The sequence below is a fragment of the Grus americana genome, chromosome 3 (genome assembly GCF_028858705.1).
Source record: "Grus americana isolate bGruAme1 chromosome 3, bGruAme1.mat, whole genome shotgun sequence".
Classification (NCBI taxonomy): domain Eukaryota; kingdom Metazoa; phylum Chordata; class Aves; order Gruiformes; family Gruidae; genus Grus; species Grus americana.
The window spans coordinates 99,938,247-99,959,849 of record NC_072854.1 but is presented as its reverse complement, the minus strand read 5'-3'; the positions used below and the strand labels follow the sequence as shown (position 1 = coordinate 99,959,849).

Genomic DNA, 21,603 nt, shown 5'->3' with positions numbered 1-21,603 from the left:
AGGCGGGTTTCTGTCCACCTTGCCGTCTAGTCTGCATCTCCCTAAACTGGTTACGGGGCTGTTTGTCTGAAATCCCACTGGAAGGTTTTCTAACAACAGACATTTGCTGCACAGAAAAAGGGGTTTTACAGCAACTTTCATTTACTAAGCAGCAAAGAGGAACAGGCCTTTAAACTAACCCGAGTTGAATGGTTTTGTGTGTGACCAGGACAGGGATGCTCTCTCTGATAATAGCAAGAGAGATTGGAGTGATCTTTGTGGGGCTTCCATGGGTCTTCTCATCTTTATATTGCCATATTGCCATCTGCTCTGCTTTTGGTGAGCCAGGACCGTCACTGGCCAATCCTGCATCTTAGTGGGAATGGGGCAGTGCTCGTCATATCTTAGCTGGCACTAAAGGAAAAGTTTCTTAGAGAGGCATCTACCATTAGCTCTTCTGTTCCTCAGCTCCTCATGGTGAGTGTCCCAGCGTCCTGCTTGACCCTGTGTGGAGCAGGTTGGACACTTCCTGGGAACAAGGCTGGATGCAGTTATTTCCAAGGCTTGCCTTCTGCAGAAATGCTTCCAGGTGCCCGAGGAGCGAGGACAGCCAGGGAGCCTGCCAACCACACCTCTGCGTACGTAGCCAACGTGTCACCATCCGGCTGTCCGCTTTCTCTGGATAACTGGTTCAGGTTGTACGGTACTGCTTCAACATAGCCTCAGCAGAAAGGCATGGGGACAGAGACACAGAAAGGTTGCTTACCGGTGATGGGAAGCCTTACAGACAAGTTGTCTTTAAGGAAATGTCTCTCCTTATTGTGAAGTCTGGGTTTTGGTGGGGGGTTTTTTATTATCATGGGATTCGAATGTTTAGAAGAACGGGAAGGACTAGAGTTGGCTTCTCCTTTTGGGCTATGTTCAAGAAAAGGCAGGAAGAGTCCCACAGTAAGAACATTGCAAACAGGTATTGCTGAGGCCAAAAACCCTCCATCATTTCAGTGCCTGATGAAAGTCGGGGGCGGGGGGGGGGGGGGGGGTAGCACATCTTAATCTCCAGTTGTTGATAACTTCTAGTTACCAGTAAGTGGAGCTCGTTGGAGTGTCGTTTCTTGGTTTGGGGAACCAGCAGGGACTGGTCAAAGGACGTTGCTATCAGCCTGGGATAGTTGAGCAGAGTCGCCTGCGTGGCTGCTGGGACTGTGGCGAGAGCAGGTGCCGCAGGCAGCTCTGGAGCGTGGAGACGTGCCCGGAAGGCGCTGGAGCCTCCCTGCCTCTCCTTGCTGCCAGCCAGTGGTGCCCATGCAGTTTGGGGGTCCCGGAAGAGGGAGAAGGGGGTTTCTTATTTTCTTTTATTCCAAGGCTAATAATGGTCAGGAGAAATAAGCAGTTCCTGGTTCTGCTCTGGAAGAGTCAGCTCAGTGTCCAATTGCTAAGAGGTGTGACTTGTGTAACTGTATTGAGCTATTTTGTCAATATTGTTATTTTTACCTTCTACTGACCGATATGTATTTTGTTAAATGCGTTACAGGCTGATGCAGGAACACGAGCGACAGTAAAATAGGTCAGTCGTTTACAAAGCAGGGGCTCGTGAATGGGACACAGCGGATAAGTGCCCTACCCCTCCGATGGTGGAGGGAGTGTTTTGGGGCTGTTCAGCACGCCTTGGCACCAGCTGGCCCTGCGCAATGGCCACGTATTTATGGTGATAAGTCGAAGCCTCACGCTAAAACATCCTCTTGCTTCAGCTTGACACCTTATGGAAGGGCACGGTGATTTCATATTTAAGTTCACTGTATCTTCCCGTGCACTTACGCAGGCACTGAGACGTGCGTATCCAAGTGTTCTGGCCAGGACCGTGCCGCAGAGGACAGGAGCGGTGGCCGCTGCGTCCTCCCTACGTGCCCCTCGGTTGGTGACGGCACCCTGGTTTTGGAAGGGGTTTTTTATACCCATTGGGATTCGGCAGTAAGCGTGGTGTCGTGTTTTGTCTCAGTATCCTGCTGCTTCTGCCACCTTTCCCCTCTCCTAGCATGCAAACATTAGATGCCCAAATCGATCTCTATGCCTCGACAGAGCGATTTGTCAAGCACTCTTCTCTTGGAGGAAAAAGAAGAGGGAGAGCACGAGGAGTTTCTGCAGTGTGCCAGGTGTAGGAGCCAAGAAGTGGCAAGTACTGATCTTCATCTCCATGACAGCAATGATTAAATGTTACTTTTTCACCAGTTTGTGAATATATATTTTCAGAGTCTCTTTCCAGATGGCACGAGCTCGGAGGTGGTAAGTTTTCCAGCTCGTTCTTTGCGTAGGATCCTGAAAGGAAAGCCAGGCTGGCCGCTCAGCCCCGGGCAGGGTGGGACGGCTGAGCTCAGGTTAGTGATGGCATCGCTCTGGGATGTTTTAGTGACTTATAACACCAAGGTGTTGATTTGAAATCAACCACATATGAGAGGAATAATGTGTGGAACGTATTTCTGTACTTGCAGTACTCTAAACACAGAGAATGCTAAAGCGTGTTAACAGATCGGGGAGAATGTTACGTAAAAACAAGGAAGGCAAGGAGATCAGCAGTACGTTCACTGATTAATTCACCAATGTCCTCTAACCAGAGATGCCCGCAGACAGGGGTAACGTTTGCTCCCCACAAATACAGCTCCAAGGGGCCTGAGTTTCCTTGCAATGATTGCATCAGAATCTTTTGGAATTCTTTTGGAATGCACGTGCAATTTGGCACAAAGGGCACTAGAAGGAGAAAAAATCTGCAGTAACTGTTGGGCATCCGTCTAACGCTGTTGAACTACGCAGGCATCTCAGCTGTGTGTTTTAAATCTTTCCACGTCAAGCTTTAGTAGTTCATAAAATGCTGTAGTAGCTGAAAGCTCAGAAGATTTCATGAACTCTGAAACAAAGTACTTTGTGTTGCGTTTTCTTTTTCTGTCTACTCAGTGCAGGCTTTAAGCTCCCCTCTATCTCCGCTATCAGCTTGAACAGGCTGGAGCTGAAAAGAAGAAAATTTGAGTGGTTTTTTTTTATTTAATGGAGAGATAAATGCTATGTGATAGCGACACGTGTGGCCCTTGGAGCATGTGGAAGCACACAGTGTTCAGCTGGGAGGCTGGGGGGTAACGGCTGTTATTTTCAACACGTGCGAGATATTTAAATAAAACACTTCAGGCACGGCTAGCGAGGTGCCCGCCGTTTCCCAGGGCTGTCGTGGTTGCAGCGGAAGGAGGATGGGGTTGTTTCCTGCTCTCAGAGCTTCAGCGTCCACTCGTAAGTCTTCACCAGTGGCAGAGACCCAGTTGTGAAATATTTGAGGAGAACGTGTGGCCCCGGGAGCACGTACCTGCACAAGCAGCACGTCGGGTTGAGCGCCAGCTTGCAAAGAGGGAGGGGACAGAGTCGCTTTGTCCCACTGGAGTTGGGGACGTGCTGTGGTAGGAATTTGAAATCTAGATATACCGTTGGGAGTCTCATCCTGAATAAAACGCTTTCTGAAATGAATTTAATCTATTTTTAACATTACCTAATCTCAAGAATAATTTGAAATTCTCTAAAATGTTAAAAAACCCCTTAGACAAGTAGAGAACAAATGCAAATTTTAGGACCTAATTACATTTGAAATTCTGGGACGAAAACAAGAAATGCTGTCATAATTTACTCAAAATATGCCTACAGCAACATTACAGAATCAATGTTACTTCTGCTCTTGATTAATTTATACAATTAATGAACGATTCATTCATATGAACTTGTGAATTCACTTTGTCCTTGTGTGTATTTTCCATCTTTTTTTTTATCTTTAGCGTTAGTCTTATTTCTGTCAGAGAAAACACGCGTGTAACTGGGGAGACTCTCGCCCATTTGAAAAAGCGTTTGGCTAGGGCAGAGCTGTGCCTCCCTCTGACCAGCTTACCTGCGCGGTTGGGAAGGCAAAAAAGCAATTCTTAACAGGAAAACACTGCATTTGGGGACTACGTGTGTCTTGGAACAGGTGAACGTATAGTTGCAAAGTGATTGCTATGGTCTTTTTTTTTTTTTCTCTGAGAATTAAACTTCATTTTCACCCTCGTAACAAGGCTGTCAGTCTGGGCAATTGTGTGCCTCAGGCTTTGCTGCTGGGAGCCAAGGCTTCGGTCTCCTCCCTTCATCGCCCCCCCAGCTGGCGTCGTGCCTTGCCAAGTGTCCCCTGCCCGTGTCTCCCCAGTTCTGATTTGCGATGCTTGACCCTATTTTGCCTGGGAACGTGATGTAAAATGCGCGGAGGTTTGGTTGCCTCATTTGCCTGGCATGTCCGATTCCCGCACCACCCTTTGCTCTGGAAAAATTGGCTTTGACAACAAACTATGGAAATGTGCCCCATAATGAACTTTATAGTTGACTCACGTTTATGGACTATCCTTTTTTTTTTTTTTCCCAGTCGAAACAGGTTATTCAGCCAAGACTTGTTCTGCGTGTGTTGCTTTAGAAGGGGCCGGTGGGATGGGAGGTGGGAGCCCTGCTCTGCCCTTCCTCCAGCACCGCGCGTGAGGGGGAGGCTGCAAAATGGGGGTGCGTTCCCTGGGGAAGGGCGCTGCAGAGCTTGTGCCCGCTAAGCTGAGCTCCAGGGCAGGGTTTCCTCCAGCTTTCCCACCTTGCAAATGTGCTTTGGATCAAAATTCAGTAATAACCTGGAAAATGACACGGGATCAGCCAACGCAGGTGCTTTGAGAGAGGTGTTTTACTACTTCAGGGTTTCAATCAGTGAACACTATAGGTCTGACATAATTTAAAAGAAATAAAAAAGAAAAGGTTTCACATCGGCATTACTTCAGATTCTGTTGAGATGGCTGCGTTCCTGTTACCAGAAATAAATTTGCCTAAGCCTTCATCTCCCAGCAGGGGCCTGTTATCACATGGCACCATTCTATTTTTCTGGCCTTATCTCTTAATTAAATAATCTCTAATAATGCTCTTTATTTTTTTTAATAAGCATTTGTGATCTGTCCCCATTTTACGTTTTATGCATTTCATGGTAAGAGCAGTGTTTGGGTTTTTTAACAAAACAAACGAGTCAGGCGAAAATAAGTAGGTATTTTGCTGGGATCTCTTTTTCTTTACATCAGCCTTGAAAATCTTCCTTGACCATGAGCTGGAAGTGCACAGCACCTGCGAGCCCGATATAGCATTCCCATGCTCTTTGCTAAGCTGCACGCATGCAATTTGGCTGGTATTATAAAATGTCCAAGCCCATGTAATGCATGGAGGCTAATCTTATCAATTGTATTAAGGCTACTTAGGAATTAATAGCTTTAAGGAAGCTGTTTATATTTCCTCCTTTAAAGCACTTTAGTGAATGTTCTGTGTCCCTTCCAATAAATGTCACCGGTAAAATAGTGCGCTTTTTATAATTTCTTTTTTAAAAATAAATGATATTTCTTAAAAGTTGGCACTTCAAGGCCTTGGGCTGGTTCTCGGATCTGGGTACTTGGATTTAAGCCTGTAATCCGTGAGGAGGTACCTAAAAAGAAGTGGCCTGGTTTGTATGAATTAAGCTCACATCCTTCTGAAGTTTATTAGTTTGAAAATCAGGGCACGGCTCTGGGAGTTGTTGGATTGCTGCAGACAACGTCGACTACCTGAGCTTTAGCACTTAAATTTAAAATAACAACAATGCTTTCTTTTGAATGTCTGTTGCGAGTTAGGTTTAAATGAGGAAAAAAGAGGTTATACACACAGTTTAGCTGATCGTCAAAGATCCTGAGGATGCCGGTGGTTTCACTTGTTGAGCACTTGTAGAAGCTAAGGTCCGGGAAGATGGTGTAATTCCTATGTACTACAAGAGGATGCTACTAGAATGGTCCAGCAGATTCTGTTCCTAGTAAGAGGCAAGTGATTTAGGGGTCTGTTTGCACATCCTGAGCTTAGCTGGGCATGTAAGAAGATGATTTGCTTTCTCTCAGAGCATTGTATAAAGGAGGGAAAAGCTTCCCACCTACAGGAACACATAAAACAGGTCCAAAAAAATGAATTCAGAAGGAAAAAGTCAGCAGTAATGCAAATTAAAGAAATCTGTATTAAATTGTATATATTTAAACATTTTCTTTAAAGAGGTCTTTACTTGCAATATAATTTTTAATACCTAAATTTACATTTGCAGGCAGCAGAGATATCTTTATCTAGAACAGCATTTGCGATGTCACAAGAAAGTATATTTAAGATTGGATGAATGATATATTACATGTAATATTTTACAAAGCAGTCATATTACAATCTGGTAGTAATCATAAGATGTTACAAAGATCTTTGTTAACCAGGAGGCTTTATTTTCAACAGCATTTGCATATACACTATTTGTTCTTATTTGTATGAACGCCCGATTCCAGTACTATTCTTCATAGACCTGTCTCAGGTGGTGTCTCTACCTGCCTAATACCGTGAGACCCTAGCTCTGGGAACGGGCTTCTCCAACGTTGCGTTGAAAGAATAATTTGACAATTTGTTATGTCGCTCTAGCAATAGACAGAAAAAAAATTTAAAAAAAAATTGAGACCACAAATAATTGGAGAGTCCTGTCTAAAGCAATGGCCTAAGCCAGATTTCTAGGGCAGCATTAAATCTAGATTTCTTTGAAAAATCAGGTGTCTAGTCAAGTAACCGGTATAGATCACAGCACACTGAAGCCTCATGAGGAAATACTGTAACTAATCCTTGTAATGCAGCTCCTCTCCATATGTGACTCCTCCAAAAAGCTCCTCGCTGATATATGTGGCCACATCATGCGCCATCCACAATCCTGTTGTGCTCTAACGGACCAGCTGAGAGGAGTGGCCGGTCGTAGCGATGTCCTACTGAGAAGGAAGGAGTTGGTCTGGTTTGTACAGCTCTGCCACGCAGAGCGTCCCTCAGCAGCGCATGAGACGATAGGCTGTGGTGAATAGCAAGTTGGCTTTTACGTTAGTCGCCCTTTTTCTAGTCAGTCTTATGCACAAAACAACCGAGTTGACTTTTTAATTCATTACCGTAACTAAAAAGTGAAAGGATGCCACAAGTACCTTTCAAAATCAAACCTCGCGTGCGGATGGCCTGACACAGCCCGGCCACCGAGATACAGCCTGCGGCTTGATGTACAGCCACGTCCCTACCTGTCCCGCTGTGAGCTGGTCTGTCCGTCCAAGAAGGAGTCTGAACCAAAGCCGGAGGAGCTGGGTGCTGCTGGGGCAAGTGCACGAGTGATTAGGAACGCAAGCGAAGGGGCTGCGCAAGGATTAGGCAGCTGCAAATGGCCGCCGGCCAGGTGGAAGGGACCTGCTGAGAAAACTCCCAGGTACACAGCACAGAAGTAGAGGTTTTGCACAGCTGGGGTAAAAATGAGCACGGTGCCTGGCTCGTAGCGGAGAGACTGAGCCGTCAGCAGTTGTTTGTGCAGGGGGCTGGGGTTTGCTCTCTCGGGTTTCTGTCCCTTTAGCTGAATTTATCTGGCGGCTGCAGGTAAACTCTGGATGATGCTCTGTTCCCTTACTAGAGGCCGCGCGCCGCAGCAGGCTCTTTCCATTTCTTGTCAACTTTGTATATGAACAGGGTCCTCCAGCTATGACAGTATGTTTGGAGACATGCAGCGCATGCAAAATGCGCCTTCTCTTTGACTTAAAAGATATAATGAAGGGTACCCTATCACTGATTGTGAAAAATAAAACTTGCAAAAAATTTGCACGCTGGGGACTGATTTAAACTTACTTTTCCCTGGCCTCAAAGTCTGAGGCTTGAAGTACTTGCAGATGAATGGTATCCGTTTGCTAGAACCCTGGAAAACATTTGAAGTGTTAGTTCTAAGTAGCCCTCTTTTTGGTTTTGTTTTAAAAATAGTTGGGCTTGAATATTCTGGAGCAAGCCATGAGATGTCATACTTTTTAAAATGTCCAGAATAACCGTAACTGGCACATGCTCATAGCATTGATTCCACCCACTACAAGAGGAATCTTCTAAGCTTCTGCTTGTTTAAATACAAGGTGAAGCATAAGTCTACGATACGCTCTTTCAGGATATACTGGCTGGAAAAAGAAACCCGGAGAAACAAAAAAAAATCTTACCTTAGTGTTGCTTTCATGATACTTGTGCTGTTTCATTAAATTACAATTTTTGCTTAGTACATAAATTCTCAGCATAAATTTGCATTTTGTTCTATGTACATCTTAAGAATACAGCAGAAAATACCATCGCTTAGCACATAAACAAAAAATCACATTATATGAGAGGTTTGTCAATAATACCTGTATGCTAACTTATATACAATTCTGGAAATCCTTCTTCCTTTGTCTTCTAGCATGTTACTCCCCAGAAAACCAACCTGTTTGTCTTTAAAAGTTGAAGTACATAAAGTATGCTGACAAAACAACTTGAGAAAAAAAAAATTAACTTTTCAAATTCCATTTTTAGTTTCAAAATAAGATGGAATGGATCACCATGTGATGCCAGTGACTTTTTTTTTTTTAATTAACTGTCCCTGATAAGGGAACTCGTGAATATTGCAAGTCCTAGTGGGGTCACGTCCCCCAGCAGTTATGAATATGGTGTACTCACATTGTGGATAAATGTATTATCCCAAGGTGCACTACGTTGCATACTCCCATATACAAAAAAAAAAAAAGCATGAGTAGAAATGTGTGTTCTGATGGTTGATATATAGCTTTTAAAACGTAGATATTCACAATTCTCAGTTTGTTTTATTCCTCTCTGATAAAAAGTCCACATCAATTAGATGCTCAACTGACCGTTGTGATGGCTGGCGTCTTCCCACCTTCCTCTCCTTCGGCCCCTTCGGCATCTGCTTCCACCTGGTTGAACTTACCAATCTTTTTCAAATTCTCCAGCGCAGACTTCAAAGTGTCCTTCAGGCTGTTCTCCAGGATCCAGCCTTCGCTTTCACATTCAGGGTCTTCGGGATTTGTGATGCTTTCCAGAGAGGTGTGCAGAAGACGCAAGCCAACCATCACGGACATCTGTGCCGTGCAATGTAAAAGACAGAGAGCGTCAGGCAAACCTTTGCACCCTTGTCCACGTTTCTGCCACCCTCCGCTATCAGCAGCCCGGGCTGGCGGCGTGAACAAAACGCCAAAGGCACCAAACAGACACGGCTTAAGGGCTGTGGGAATCCTCCACGCTGGAGGAGATCCTGAGCGGCCTTCCCCTTTGGATGGCCAGGAGCGGTGAGGGGGATGTGGCAGGAGGAAATCGCTCCCTCACAAATAGGAACGGAGAAGGCGGAGGTCTGAAATCGGTGAGTGCCTCAAGAAGGGGAGCGGGTGCACCAACCTATGAAGGAAGTGCTGCAAAGCAGCAGCTTTGTGTGGCCATGTGCACAAGGTGGCTTTTCACGGACCCCACCACAGGGTAGACGCCTCCTGAGAGATTTTAATGAAACCTCTGCTCCTGTGCACTAGATGGACATAAGGCTGTTCGTATGTGCAACAACATGCTCTGCCACCATCCACTTCATTTTAACTCTAAATATTTTTACTTCACATCGACCTTAATATGTTTGACAAGTATATTAATCTGATCAAGAAGATATTAATGAATCAGCATCTGTGCAGAACAGAGCAGCATTAGGATTTGAGCCATTAGCTTGTCTATCTCAAATTCTGGTTTTGTTTTTACATAAGCATGTGCAAAAAAGGAAACCAAGGCAGGAGGTGATCTGTATCTCTCACTGGTTCCATCTAAATCAAATTTCTATTTCTGATAAAATATTTACCAGTCCCAGCTGTACTGTGCTGGTGTAACACCTCTGACACCAGCAACATCCCAAACCTGCCTCCTTAGAGAATGTTTTTAGTCAGTCTCCTGCCTTCTGACACCATTCAGAGCAATGTGACATCCACCATTGTGGTGCTTATGAAGAAACGTGATTGATCTGTGAAGCAGAGAAAGAAAGAAAGAAAAGGCAGCACCCAGAAGAGCCACCTTGATGAGGTGGTAAAGCAGGCGGTTGGGATGGGGCAGCAGTAAGACTAGTTTAGTCTTTCATGTGCTAGGTAAAGCTCAGACTGAGACCACTTATTGTTCTTAATGACCTCATCGGATGTGTTCTGTAAGGGAAGGACAATGCCTCTGTTATCCTATCTGAATTCCCAAGGAAGTGATTACCTCTGCTCTTCCTAAATCCTAATGGCTAAAGAGGTTGGCATCCCTGTGTGTTGCTTACCTGGTGGTACAGCTGAGGCCCACGGAGAGCTGCCCTGGACCTGCAAGGTGCTGCTCTCTGTTGGAGCTTTTGAACTAGAGATGGAGGAAGCTCGCAAACTGTCATGGAGGGTTACAGCATTGGGTAGCTGGGCAGATTTGAAGCTGGGATTCAGGCATATAGTGTGGCCGATTGCAAAATTCACATCTGGCTTTGGGATTCATTGGACACTGCTCAAGCATGTGCTTCTGTGGACCATTCATTAGTCTATCTACCCTGGTCATCCTGCTTTGTATGATCAGTGTCTCCAAACTCTGAGAAGACTAAAGGGTAACCATTGGTTATCCTCGAAATTTTCAGATATTGGTGTTTCTCTGCCTTCACTCAAGACCAGAAAGGGTCAAACAAACAAGCTTCATCTAATACTTTCATATCCAAAGGCAAGTTTTCATCCTTTTCAACACAGGAACATGTGACTCGCAACGCCTTGGTCCTCAAAGAAGGTTCTCATGGTCCTGGGTCTGGAAATAGTCTCGTTTTGTTGTGGATCTAATCAATACCATGATGACTTAAATCACTTGAAACGCTATTCTATAAAGGCGACTAGAAGCGACCAATCACATCACATTAGTCTTGGGATTTACAGCGTTTGACATTTTCCTTTCAATCTGAGCCCCAGTTCTGCTGCTCTCAGTCACGGGACTAATCTTTCCTAGCAATGGCCGTTGCAAGTAAAGATCAATAGGACTGGACAGAAAAGATGGCCTCCATGTTGCTCTCTACTTTTGCTGCCTCGCTGAATGTTAGCAGGAGCTTGTTTTTGTGAGTGACTTACTAAGTCCCACTATTTGACAGCAAAAGTAGCTGTACTTGCAGGCTTCCTGGACGGCTCTAAGTGACTAAACATTGTCGTGCTTTAAAAAAGGAAGGTGCTTGTGCAGAAGGAAGCAGCTGACCTGCCCTCAGATGAGATTCTGTGACATTTGCTCTCAGTTTAAGACTTTATTTTCTTAAAAATCTTGCTCTGAAAAAATTTTGGGCCCTTGGGGTTGAGATTTCCTAAAAGCAGTGCAAAATGTTTGGGCTCTCGGCACCTTCCCTGACCTGAGCTTGCCTTCTCTACTGGATGAGAAGAGAGTCCAGGAAGTTGGAGACAACTATCTGGTAAATTAGTCTATCTCCTATATGATAGCATAGAGCCTTGGACCATCAGTTTTGCTGAAGTAATTTATGTGACAGGAACCTCATAATGTTCAACAAGGAGAAGTGCAGAGTCCTGCAGCAGGGAAGGAACAACCCCGTGCACCAGCATGTGCTGGGGCGTGGCTGGCCGAGAGCAGCTTGGCAGTAAAGGCCCTGAGGGGCCTGGTGGGTGCCAAGTTGGATGTGAGCCAGCAACGTGCCCTTGCAGCGAAGAAAGATACCCTGGTAAAAAATGGTGTCCTGGGCTGCATTAGACAAAGTATTGCCAGCAGGTCAAGGGAGGGGATCCTTCCCCTCTACTCAGCACTGGTGAGGCCAGAGCTGGAGTGCTGTGTCCAATGCTGGGCTCCTCAGCACAAGAGAGATGTGGGCATACTGGAATGAGTCCAACAAAGGACCACTGAGATGATGAAGGGACTCCTTCAGTGAAGCATCTCTCCTGTGAGGAGAGGCTGAGAACATTCAGCCTGGAGAAGAGAAGGCTCAGGGGGGATCTCATCAATGTGTACAAATACCTGAAGGGAGAGTGTAAAGAAGATGGAGCCAGGCTCTTTTCAGTGGTGCCCAGTGGCAGGACAAGAGGCCATGGGCACAAACTGAAACACAGGAGCTTCTGTTTGAACATCAGGAAGAACTTTTTTACTGTGAGGGTGACTGAGCACTGGTCTGGTTGCTCAGAGAAGTGTTGGAGTCTTCCTCCTTGGAAATATTCAAAAGCCATCTGGACATGGTCCTGGGCAACTGGCTCTAGGTGGCCCTCCTTGAGCAGAGGGATGTGGACAAGATGACCTCCAGAGGTCCCTTCCACCCTCAACCAGTCTGTGACTCTGAGCTGTGGACCTGTGCTTAATCACAGTTCAGCGAGGAAGGCCAGGGCATCAGGGTCCCAAAGCTAGCCCAGTCTCGCTGACCAATGATTTCCCTGGCCAACGCACAAACTGACAGGAAAACTCTTGTCATTTTATAGCAACTTTAAAGCAGCAGGAAGAGCAAGGCCACAGTGTTTGTCCAGGGCTAGGTATGGGCAGGCTGGGCCGGCGCATCCCCCTGCACCGTGGCATGCTCAGCCCCTCGATCTGTGCCAGCAGAGCAAACTGTGCCCTTCTGGAGGGTCCCTGCTGCCTATGGACTGGTTTTGAAGATTATCGGGAGTTCACTCCTAGTGTTCAATGCATCAGAGAGTTTATTCTCCAGCGCATGATGGGCAATGCACTTCCCGCTCGTGTCTCATTGCTCTCCTGGGTTCCCACCTCCTGGAGCTCAGTGCTGGGCTCCCTCTGTGGCACCACACGTGAGATGAATCTCAGGGTCTCGGCCATTGCAGTAGCTGTGGTCTATTGAGAGCCACGTGTTCATATAGGTGAAGGGCCTGGAGCATCCCAGGAACCGGCTACTGTCCTCCCTTCCTTTAGAAGTGCTCCATTCAGGGCACCCTCGAACCCCTCATTCCCTTCTCACTGGCTAAGGCAGGTCAAAAAGACGGCCAGGCTTGCTCTGCTTGACCTTCTGCAATGAAGCCCATCTGTTTGCCAGGGTTTAGCCTGAGGCGGCTTAGCTAGAGCAGGGTGTGATCTTTTTTTGTCACCCTCATGACCGGTTGTAACTCCTGGGAAGCCTACAGCTTTTGCTAGAAAAAGCAGCGTGTGGATAATAATATATTTCCAGAAAATATGACAGGCTACGTTTTTTCCAAATAGAAGTTTTGATACTTCAAAATAGGTTCCTTCTTCCCTGCACCTAATAAAGAAACGTTAAACCTAAACGGCCTTCCCTGAGGTCCCTACGCCCATTTGGCACGTTATGTTTTTCTACAGCTCAAGGTAAGAGCTGCGATCAGTGTTTCCCTCTGTGCTCTGCCCCCTTCCCACACCTCAATACCACCAATCCAGCTGGAGGAGTCCCCCGCCGGCCCCCAGAAGGGCTTTGCTGGGGACGTGCCGCTGGCCTGAGTTTCCGGCGGCTCCAGGCGCAAAGCAAACCAGGATGCTCCTTTGCTTTTGCACTTTTCTGTAACCTCTCAGCAAGACGGTCAAAGGGAAAACGAGAAGCGCGGAGTCTGCGGGTTAACTGCCTGCCGGGTCGCAGCCTGGCCAGACCAACGTCTTACCTTGGCCGGCAGTCGGGATCTCTGCTGCGCTCCTACGCAGTATAAAATTGTTTCCTACCCTGACTGGAATTTAAAGAAAGTGGTTATATTTAAAGGGGGGGCTAAATTCATGTCTGCTTCTTGCTTTGCTTCCTCCCTTCAAAGTTTGCCTTAAAAGCAGAGGGAGTGTGAGACCCAAATCTGGACCCTTTATGGTCAAGTATCAGGCAAGTCATAAATATTCAGGAGGGCCAATTAATATAAGCTAGGATTGTGATATTTCTTTAGAGTTTTGCCCCAAGAGTGCTCTGATTGCCTGAAAAAAAATCTCACTTTACATTTTTGAAAAAGAAGGAGGAAAAAAAGAGAAGATTGTATTTCTCATTACACCACAGGTTGAAAAAAACACCCAGGTGTACTTTGAAGAGTTAGAAATAAAATACTGCATTTTTATCGCTGCTATTAATGTTAATGTATCACTGTCGTTAATCTCCTACAAGTCAGCAGAGGTATGTTACAGGTTCCTAGTCATGATTTTTCACAGCTGGCATTAGTATTTCTGTGCATTTTTCCCCCGAGTTTTGGAATTTCCTTCTGATTTTCAGATACAGCTGAAATTCCCTTCTCCTCAAGAACTTTTCATTTGAATCTGAGCTGAGACGCGAACTTCTCTTTCTTTTCTTACCAGAATAACAGCGCTACAAGGAGGTAGTACATTTCTCAGCCGTGCGGAGTAGTTATTTTTAAAATAATGCAACACGAAGGAACTTTATGATATTTTTTTCAGTTCACAGATTATTTGGGTAGGTGTTTATTTTCTAAAAAGCATCTTTGTTCCTGAAAGGGTGTAGGCCAGTACTTGCACAAAAATATAATACATCTTTTTTTAATTTGCATTTATCTACATTTTTTAAAAGCCAGCTGAATCACTTAAAATAGGCAATGTCGTTTGCAGCAGCCATTTCAAGGGTCAGAAAGGGTCCGGCCGCGCTCCATGTCGCGCAGTCAGCTGCACCCTCCCTGTTTGCCATCCGCCCCTGCCCTACCTCCGCATCCAGCACCTCACGCGCCAGCCCTCGTGCCGCTGCCAGCCCACGCTCCCTGTGCGTTAGTATTGGTATTAGTACTGGCCGCCTCCCAGAGGCAGAAGGATGTGTTTTCCTCACATCGAATGAACAGTATTTTAGCAGCAAAGCTGCACTTCGGGTTATGGTGTCCGCGCACATCTGCACTGGGCAGTATTGGCACCTGTTTGCATATGCACGGTGGTTTCAGAAAGCAGAATAAAATCAAATTGAACCATCTGCTTCACCTAAACCGTTTCTTGTGACCAAAAACATTGGTGGAGCTGATGAAGGACCTTAAACCAAATGCTGCCCTGAAGCTGTACGTTGTGCATGGCTCTAGGTCTCATCTTCATCAGCATATAACCTCCTTAATTGCACTTTCTGTCCCACAAATTGCTGCTGTCTCTCTCTGATATGCTGCTTTGCGTCCTTTTTATTCCCCACTAATGGTGACACCCATAGAAGTAATGCATCTGGACAGCTGAGCCCTCCCACGCTCTTCCCCGCTGAGCACCCTGCATTTGGCACAAAACAGTCCCTTTTTCCCTCTCGCTGTGGAATACTTGATGCTCTGGCCCCTTGCTCTGAAGGGAGGGTCTGCAATCTAACCCCCACCCCATGCGTCCCAGCTGTGCCTCCAGCCTGTGACCTCTTGGGCCTTCTGCAGATGTTCACCATTACATGTTTTCTCAGCCAAAGAACGGCAACAGACAATTTAGTTTAAATAGATCTGATCTTTAAGTTAAAAGTCCACGCTGAAAAATGCTCTGCCTGTCCGGAGCCAGTGCTTCCGCAAAGCAAGGCTGAGGGGAGAGGGTTACCTCAAAAAGCCAGACGAGGAGGACGACGGCGCCCATGGAGCTCATCATGCTGCTGTAGTAGTGCAGGAGGGCTTCCCGGCAGCCACGGCGCCAGAGGTTCAGCTCCTCCGTTTGGTAGTCGTAGCTGTAGTGAGCGGAGTTGTTGGTGACCTGGTACTGGATGCAGGGTCTCGGGGAGCTGGGGTTGCAGCAGCTGAAAGGGACGCCGTCCACCAAGTACCTTCCGTCCACGTTGCTTTTGATCCGACTATGGGCAAGGGCAGAAGGAAGCGTGAATACACACACGCACGCACATCAAGATATACTTGCACGAGAAAGGAAAGCAAAGGCAATGCGGATTTTCCACAGTGCCTCCTGGCCGTACCGTTTCTCTGCATCCCCTGTTTATACAGCAGCATTTGTCCCAGGTGTTCTTCCTCTCTGAAATCCTTTTCTATGTCAAGGCTACACTGAGTCTATAATTAACTCTTCATGATGGAAATGCACCACCTTGGGTCAGTTCTTCAAAGAAATTCATTTTTAAGAAAAGTAAATTGCAGAGAGAGATTTCAGGAGAAGCGGTCAGAAAAGAGTCATCTCAGCATAGTTAGGGTGGAAGGGAGATGCTGGAGATGACCTGAGCTTGGAAAAGGACCCACAACACCCTTAGGACCCACCATATCCAGCTGGACCAGCAAATCTGGTCCAGCAAATCTGGTCCAGCAAATCTAATAGCTTGTCTTTGATGATAATAGCTCCAGGAAGGGGTTATGCATTTATTCTCGGCTTGGGAAGGCAGCCAACATTTAAAACATGAAATGTGCTTCAGCAACAGGATGTTGAAAAGCTTCTGAAGTCCTTGCAGGAGCTCCTCAACTACTGTTCATTTGAGACTATGGTTGCTCTCCATAAACAGCCAATTAGTCTGGTGCCTTACGAGATGAGAGACACTTAGAAGGCCAATAGTTCCACTGGCACTGCAGAAGACAACTATAATAAGAGGACTGCAACTCTAACAAATGCCATTTCACTTAGAAAATGACAGAATGGACAGCCTCAATGATCTAAAAAGGTGAAAAAAAAATAATCTGAGAGTCACTTGTAGCTTTCTGTATGGGTATTTTAAAGCTGTGTCACAGAGAGGAGATTGCAACAGCCTGGTGAAGCAAAATTCCACTTTGCAGCCATGACCTAAATATATCTAAATGCCACATGCAGTTCAGGATTTATCTCTAGATGTGAAGCATGCTCTGACTTGGGTCTAATTCCCATTGATGTGTAAATGCTCCACCAGCTTCAGAGAGATTGGATCAGGCCTTTGTTCTACAAATAATATAAAAATCCCATTGCAGGGGAGGGACTCCCACCTTCCCCGGAATTAAGGAGAACTTTGCTATTGGCTTCAAAGGGGCCAGAATATCCCGCCAGGAATGTGAGCAGAGATTGTACACCACCACGTAGTTCAAACCTTGAATTCACTCATTAACATCCATTTGTGGATTTTTAATGCCCTATTTCTTGCCTCAGTAGTGCAAAGAAATTGCCCCGAGTCTCAGTCCCAAACAAGACATCATTTATTAAGGACAAAATAACCTTGTTTTCCCTCTGTGCTTCGCCCTTCCACTGCTGCCGGATTAAGTTACAGCTCTCAAAGCTCCATATAATGCTGGCAAGGTGAACTTATTATGTTTTCAAGTAGTTATTTATACCCATGGGTATACCTTCGCAATGCAAATACTCCCTTATTAAATAGCGAATGTATTTATTAAAACCCCGCAGTGCAATAGGTTAAGCCTGTAACAGTTTTCACTATAAAGTCCTAGTTCAGAATTGCAAAAACAACCAGACCACCCAACAAGTCAAAACAATATGCAGAGAGACACACAAGTGAAATACCACTTACAGAGTCAGGCAGGGATCCCAAGAGATACACAAAGCCTTTTTTTTTTTTCAAAATTACTTCAGACATTTTTAAATATTTAAAAGGCAGATTGCTTCCAGTTTGCAAGACCTTTTGTGCAACCACAGAGTATGAACGTTAACGTATGATGCTTCCAAAGAACTCTGAATAACAAACTTTCCCCCCATGATTAGTTTTTTTTAAAAGGTTGTGGGTATTTATACTCAATGCTCATTTTTTAATTTCAAAAGTTCATTTGTTCTTATGTTCATTTTTTAACTGTGCTTATTGCACCTAACGTGATTTTGAGATTACGGCCTCTTTGGGCACTGACATCAGAGCCATTAAGGTGTTTCTGGTCAACAATCTGTCCTGGTTTATACAGAGGAAACTAGTGCTGTTTTCATGTGAGTTTTAAAAAAATTAGGCACAAGTATGTGTGTGTGTATATATATATATCAAATGTACTTTTATACAGGAGAGAACTTAAAATGCATTTGGCTACAAGGGACACCGTGTAAAGCTAGGAACGTCAAGGGGTGTTGATGGCTCAGTATTGTCACAGTGCTGAAGCAATCCATTGAGGGAATATAAAAATAAAATTCTAAATCTTACGGATTTAAAACATATACATGAGTTATCGCTAAACCGTTACTGTTTCCTGTTTCTTTCCATGGGACTGATTAATTGCCAATATCTAAAGTGAGGTTTTAAAAGTGGTGTCAGCAGTATATATCCAGGGAAGTCTTTTTTTAGGAACTTAATAAGTCGCACTGAAATCTGCTTTAGGAATAGTGAAATTCTGATACTTTCCTGTTGATTTTGGGAGTAGGTATGTGTGGGGTAATAATGGGTTTATAAAGAGGTAAAAGACAGTAAAAAATATCATTTTCAGTCTGTTTACATCACACTGCCTAAGACTGAAAATGGTATTTTGGTGCTTTATATTTTATGTTCTGGATAATGTTAGAGGAATTTGTCAGGGGAAAAGCAATCTAGCTGAACATTTGGGATGCTTACTAAGCAAGAGCAGAGAACATACCCTTTTTATACAAAGCCCCCTCCAGACAGCGCCTGCTGTGATGTACATTTCTTTCATATGATACCGATCAAAGAACAATACTACATGATATAAACCCCACAAAGTCACTTACTCTTTCACTTCTTTGGAGCTGAAGTCCAGATATCTGTTGCTGATCCACTGAATTTCGAACCAATCTTTGAAGCCGTTGTTCCCACAGCATTTGAACTCAATTTGGAGCATGTCGATGGTCTTCTTCATGAAGCATCTTCCAGGGGTGTCTGTGTCCCGGTAGAACTTCATGCCGTTCTTGAGCCCCTGGGCCAGCGTGCTCTCCAGAGAGCCCCGCATGAGAAAGCAAATCAGAGCAATGAAAAAAATGAGTATGTTAAAGAAGAAACATAGTGCCAGGTAAGGTTTCAGCAAAGGCTTCCACTTGGCAAATTTAGCGGGATCCAGAGAATCGTAACAAATTTTGCCAGCAAAACCATTGAAGGCGCAGGATAATATACCCATCAATATCAAAGAATTGGGCACAAAGTGGCTTTCAGAATTGTCCATCACTTCGCTTCGCTTCCGGAGTTCAATTTTGAGGAACAACCCCATGCTAAAAACAAGGATTCCAGCAAACACTGAAAACCAGTTCATGAGCCATAGTCCCTGCGCTAGTTTTACCCGTTTCTTCTGGTTGAATTTGACTTTCAGCAGTGCCATCTTCGTAATGTGAGATGTGGGAAGATTTTGCAGCCTCGACCCCTCTTCTCGGAGTAAGCAACTCGAGGAAGAACCATTCAGGCGTTGGAAGAGACCCTGAACGGCATGGCGGAAAGCGAGCCACTGCACGGTCCTTCCATCTTGAGCTCCCCCAGTTAGGATTCAAGCGAGTAAAATATTCAAAGGTCCAAATTAACAATTTCACATTAGTGAGAATAATGGGCAATTAGCACCTACAACTATTTCTGGTGGTTCCTTCCAAGCAAAGGAGAAACAGTCTCAAGGTTTCAAATGATTTGATCTGGATCTGCAAGACGTCATTCTAATACCTCTAATCATTTGATCCAATTTGGAGAGATGTCTGTCAACAGATGAGTGGAAATAATCCCTCATTTTACTATTTAGTAGATTTGTGCTTTCTTATGATAGGCTGCTGGGCAGAATGTGAAAACCCAGAGATACAAAAAGATCTTTGTTGACAGAAGAATATGAAGCCTTTGAGGAAAAAGGAAGAGGGCTCCGAGATTAAAAAAGGCTGCTCGAATACAAAAATATACTTCTCCTACGTGATTCTGATTTATTCATATCTACAGCCAAAACCACCTTTCTAGTCCTTATCCTTCTCCGTTGACCTGAGATGACATCCCGTGGCTTATGTGTTCTGGAAGCAGATAAGTGTGTAGTTTACAGTGACCTAAAAAACCTAAGCCTGGCATTTTCTATTTACTTCCATGGCTTGTACCATCTCTGGGCCTTGGCAGGAGGGAAGGAGAAAGGAAAAGTTGAGGGAAACTCAATAAATAAAGCCCAGCCTGAAATCTAGAGATGCTTTTATAAAAAGCGAGCCGACATGAGCAGCTTACTGGATAATCACCGGGCCGAGGAGGGAGCAGGGCTGCCCAAGGAGACCCGGGAGCTTACACCAGGGAGGAATCTGACCCAGCAGCTGGGGAAGGACCCCGGGGCCGGTGTCACTGGCCAGAGCAAGGGAGGCACCCTGGGGTCCTCGGGTTCTGCTGAGGGACCTGCAGCCTGGCTCCGCTTTCACGCGAGGGATGGGATGCAACCCCCTCTTTTGGCGGTGGCCTTCTTCCTTATGCCACACAGCCGTTTCAGGCAAGCACAGATGCCGGTATTTTGCTTTTTCCAGTGCTTTAGGGGTTTTACTTGCTCTGAAATATCACCTCCTGCTCGCCCCGCAGAGGTTCAGAGCTATTGGGAAGTTCCTGCACTGGCTCGCCACCTGCCACGGACATGCAAAATTAACCTCAGGCAACCACAAGCAATGCAAAATTCACCTGCAGGTGTGTGAGGGTGTGGGTGCTAACACTGCAGGTGAGAAAGGAGCAGCTCCAGGAGAGGGATGGGGAGGCTCTGCTAACCTGACCTGCTGCTGCTCAAGTGCCCTGGGGGCATCCTCTAGTGGCTGCCGGCAGCATGGCCTGCAGACCCCCAGGGAAATGTGAAGGGACCTGCCCAGGAGGAAGGCAAGTGTGAAAAATAATACCAATAATTTAAAAAAATGCACTGAAAAATAGCATTTTGGTAATCTGCTTCTGTGTGGTACTATGGATGCTGCTCAGTTACCATTTGAGATCCTGGAATGCTGGAAAGCTCTTTGATAAGGACAAGGGCTATCAAGCTGTTACTTTTTCCTGTGCTAACAGAAGACCTTTCCCGGCCCATCCAGCTGCTGTTGGAGCGACCTGGAGAGCAGTTGGTAGCTGGGATTTTCCTAAAGCAGCCCTGGCTGTTTGCGTTGCTGCTGCCCTTGCAGGTGAGGGGTGAGTGTGTAAGGGGAAAAGAGAAAGGCAATTACCCAGCCGGGGCTGTTCTCTCTGCTTGCCATGAAATGAATGAAAAGTGCTGTTTCTTGGGAGAGCCTTTTAAATATTTTTGTGCAATAAGCCATAGCACTGAAATAACATCTCTCCTGGCTTCTTGGCAAAATATCCCATAACCATGCAGTGCATGTTACTGCATTTCACTGATTCCTCCAGGGCTCAGCTAGGAAACATGAGATAGTTTGGAGGGTGTGTTTATCTGACAGCTTGAAGTTAATTCTAAATAAATGAACTTGAAACTATTTCCTTTCTTGTCAGCGATGACAGAGCGAAACTCTAGTTAAAGTGAAAAAGAATTTTCTGTCAGGCCTGTAGATCACTAGGATATACAGCGAAATGTGTTCTGCAGTGCAATTAATAGGACAAGAAATAGTAAACCTGCCTACAGCAGAAGTAAGCCTGGTGCTGCTCTGGATATGGGGATGTTTGTATTCAGATGACAGTCTGAATACCTGCTATGTTAATAATTTAACATTCAGATGTCCACAGTAAATCTGATGCAGCAAAACCATGTCATTGCATACACTAGGGTGTTGTCCGTTAATTCAGTAATAAAAATAGTGAAATAGAACATGCGGGATACGCTTCAGTGCTCATTCATTCCTCCAAGTTTGCTCCTCTACTTAAACAGAGGTAACGGGGGGTCCTAAAAAGTCACTTGTAAATAGTGAGTGTTTTTTGCGAGATGATCAGTGATTCACCCGATCATAGAATGGTGTGGGTTGGAAGGGACCTCAAAGATCATCTAGTCCCAACCCCCCTGCCATGGGCAGGGCACCCTCCACTGGACAAGGTTGCCCAAAGCCCCATCCAACCTGGCCTTTCAT

The 21,603-nt window shown here is 45.4% G+C and overlaps 1 protein-coding gene across 1 annotated transcript; it reads right to left on the bottom strand.

The window, feature by feature from the left end:
- Window positions 1-8,720: 8,720 nt before the first annotated feature.
- PRPH2 (peripherin 2) lies at window positions 8,721-18,932 on the bottom strand. Its single transcript, XM_054819870.1, has 3 exons — window positions 18,352-18,932; window positions 15,319-15,565; window positions 8,721-8,957 (listed from the first exon to the last, which is right to left on the bottom strand). The coding sequence occupies exons 1-3, from the start codon at window positions 18,930-18,932 to the stop codon at window positions 8,721-8,723; spliced, it is 1,065 nt and encodes a 354-aa protein (XP_054675845.1).
- Between the last annotated feature and the right edge of the window lie 2,671 nt (window positions 18,933-21,603).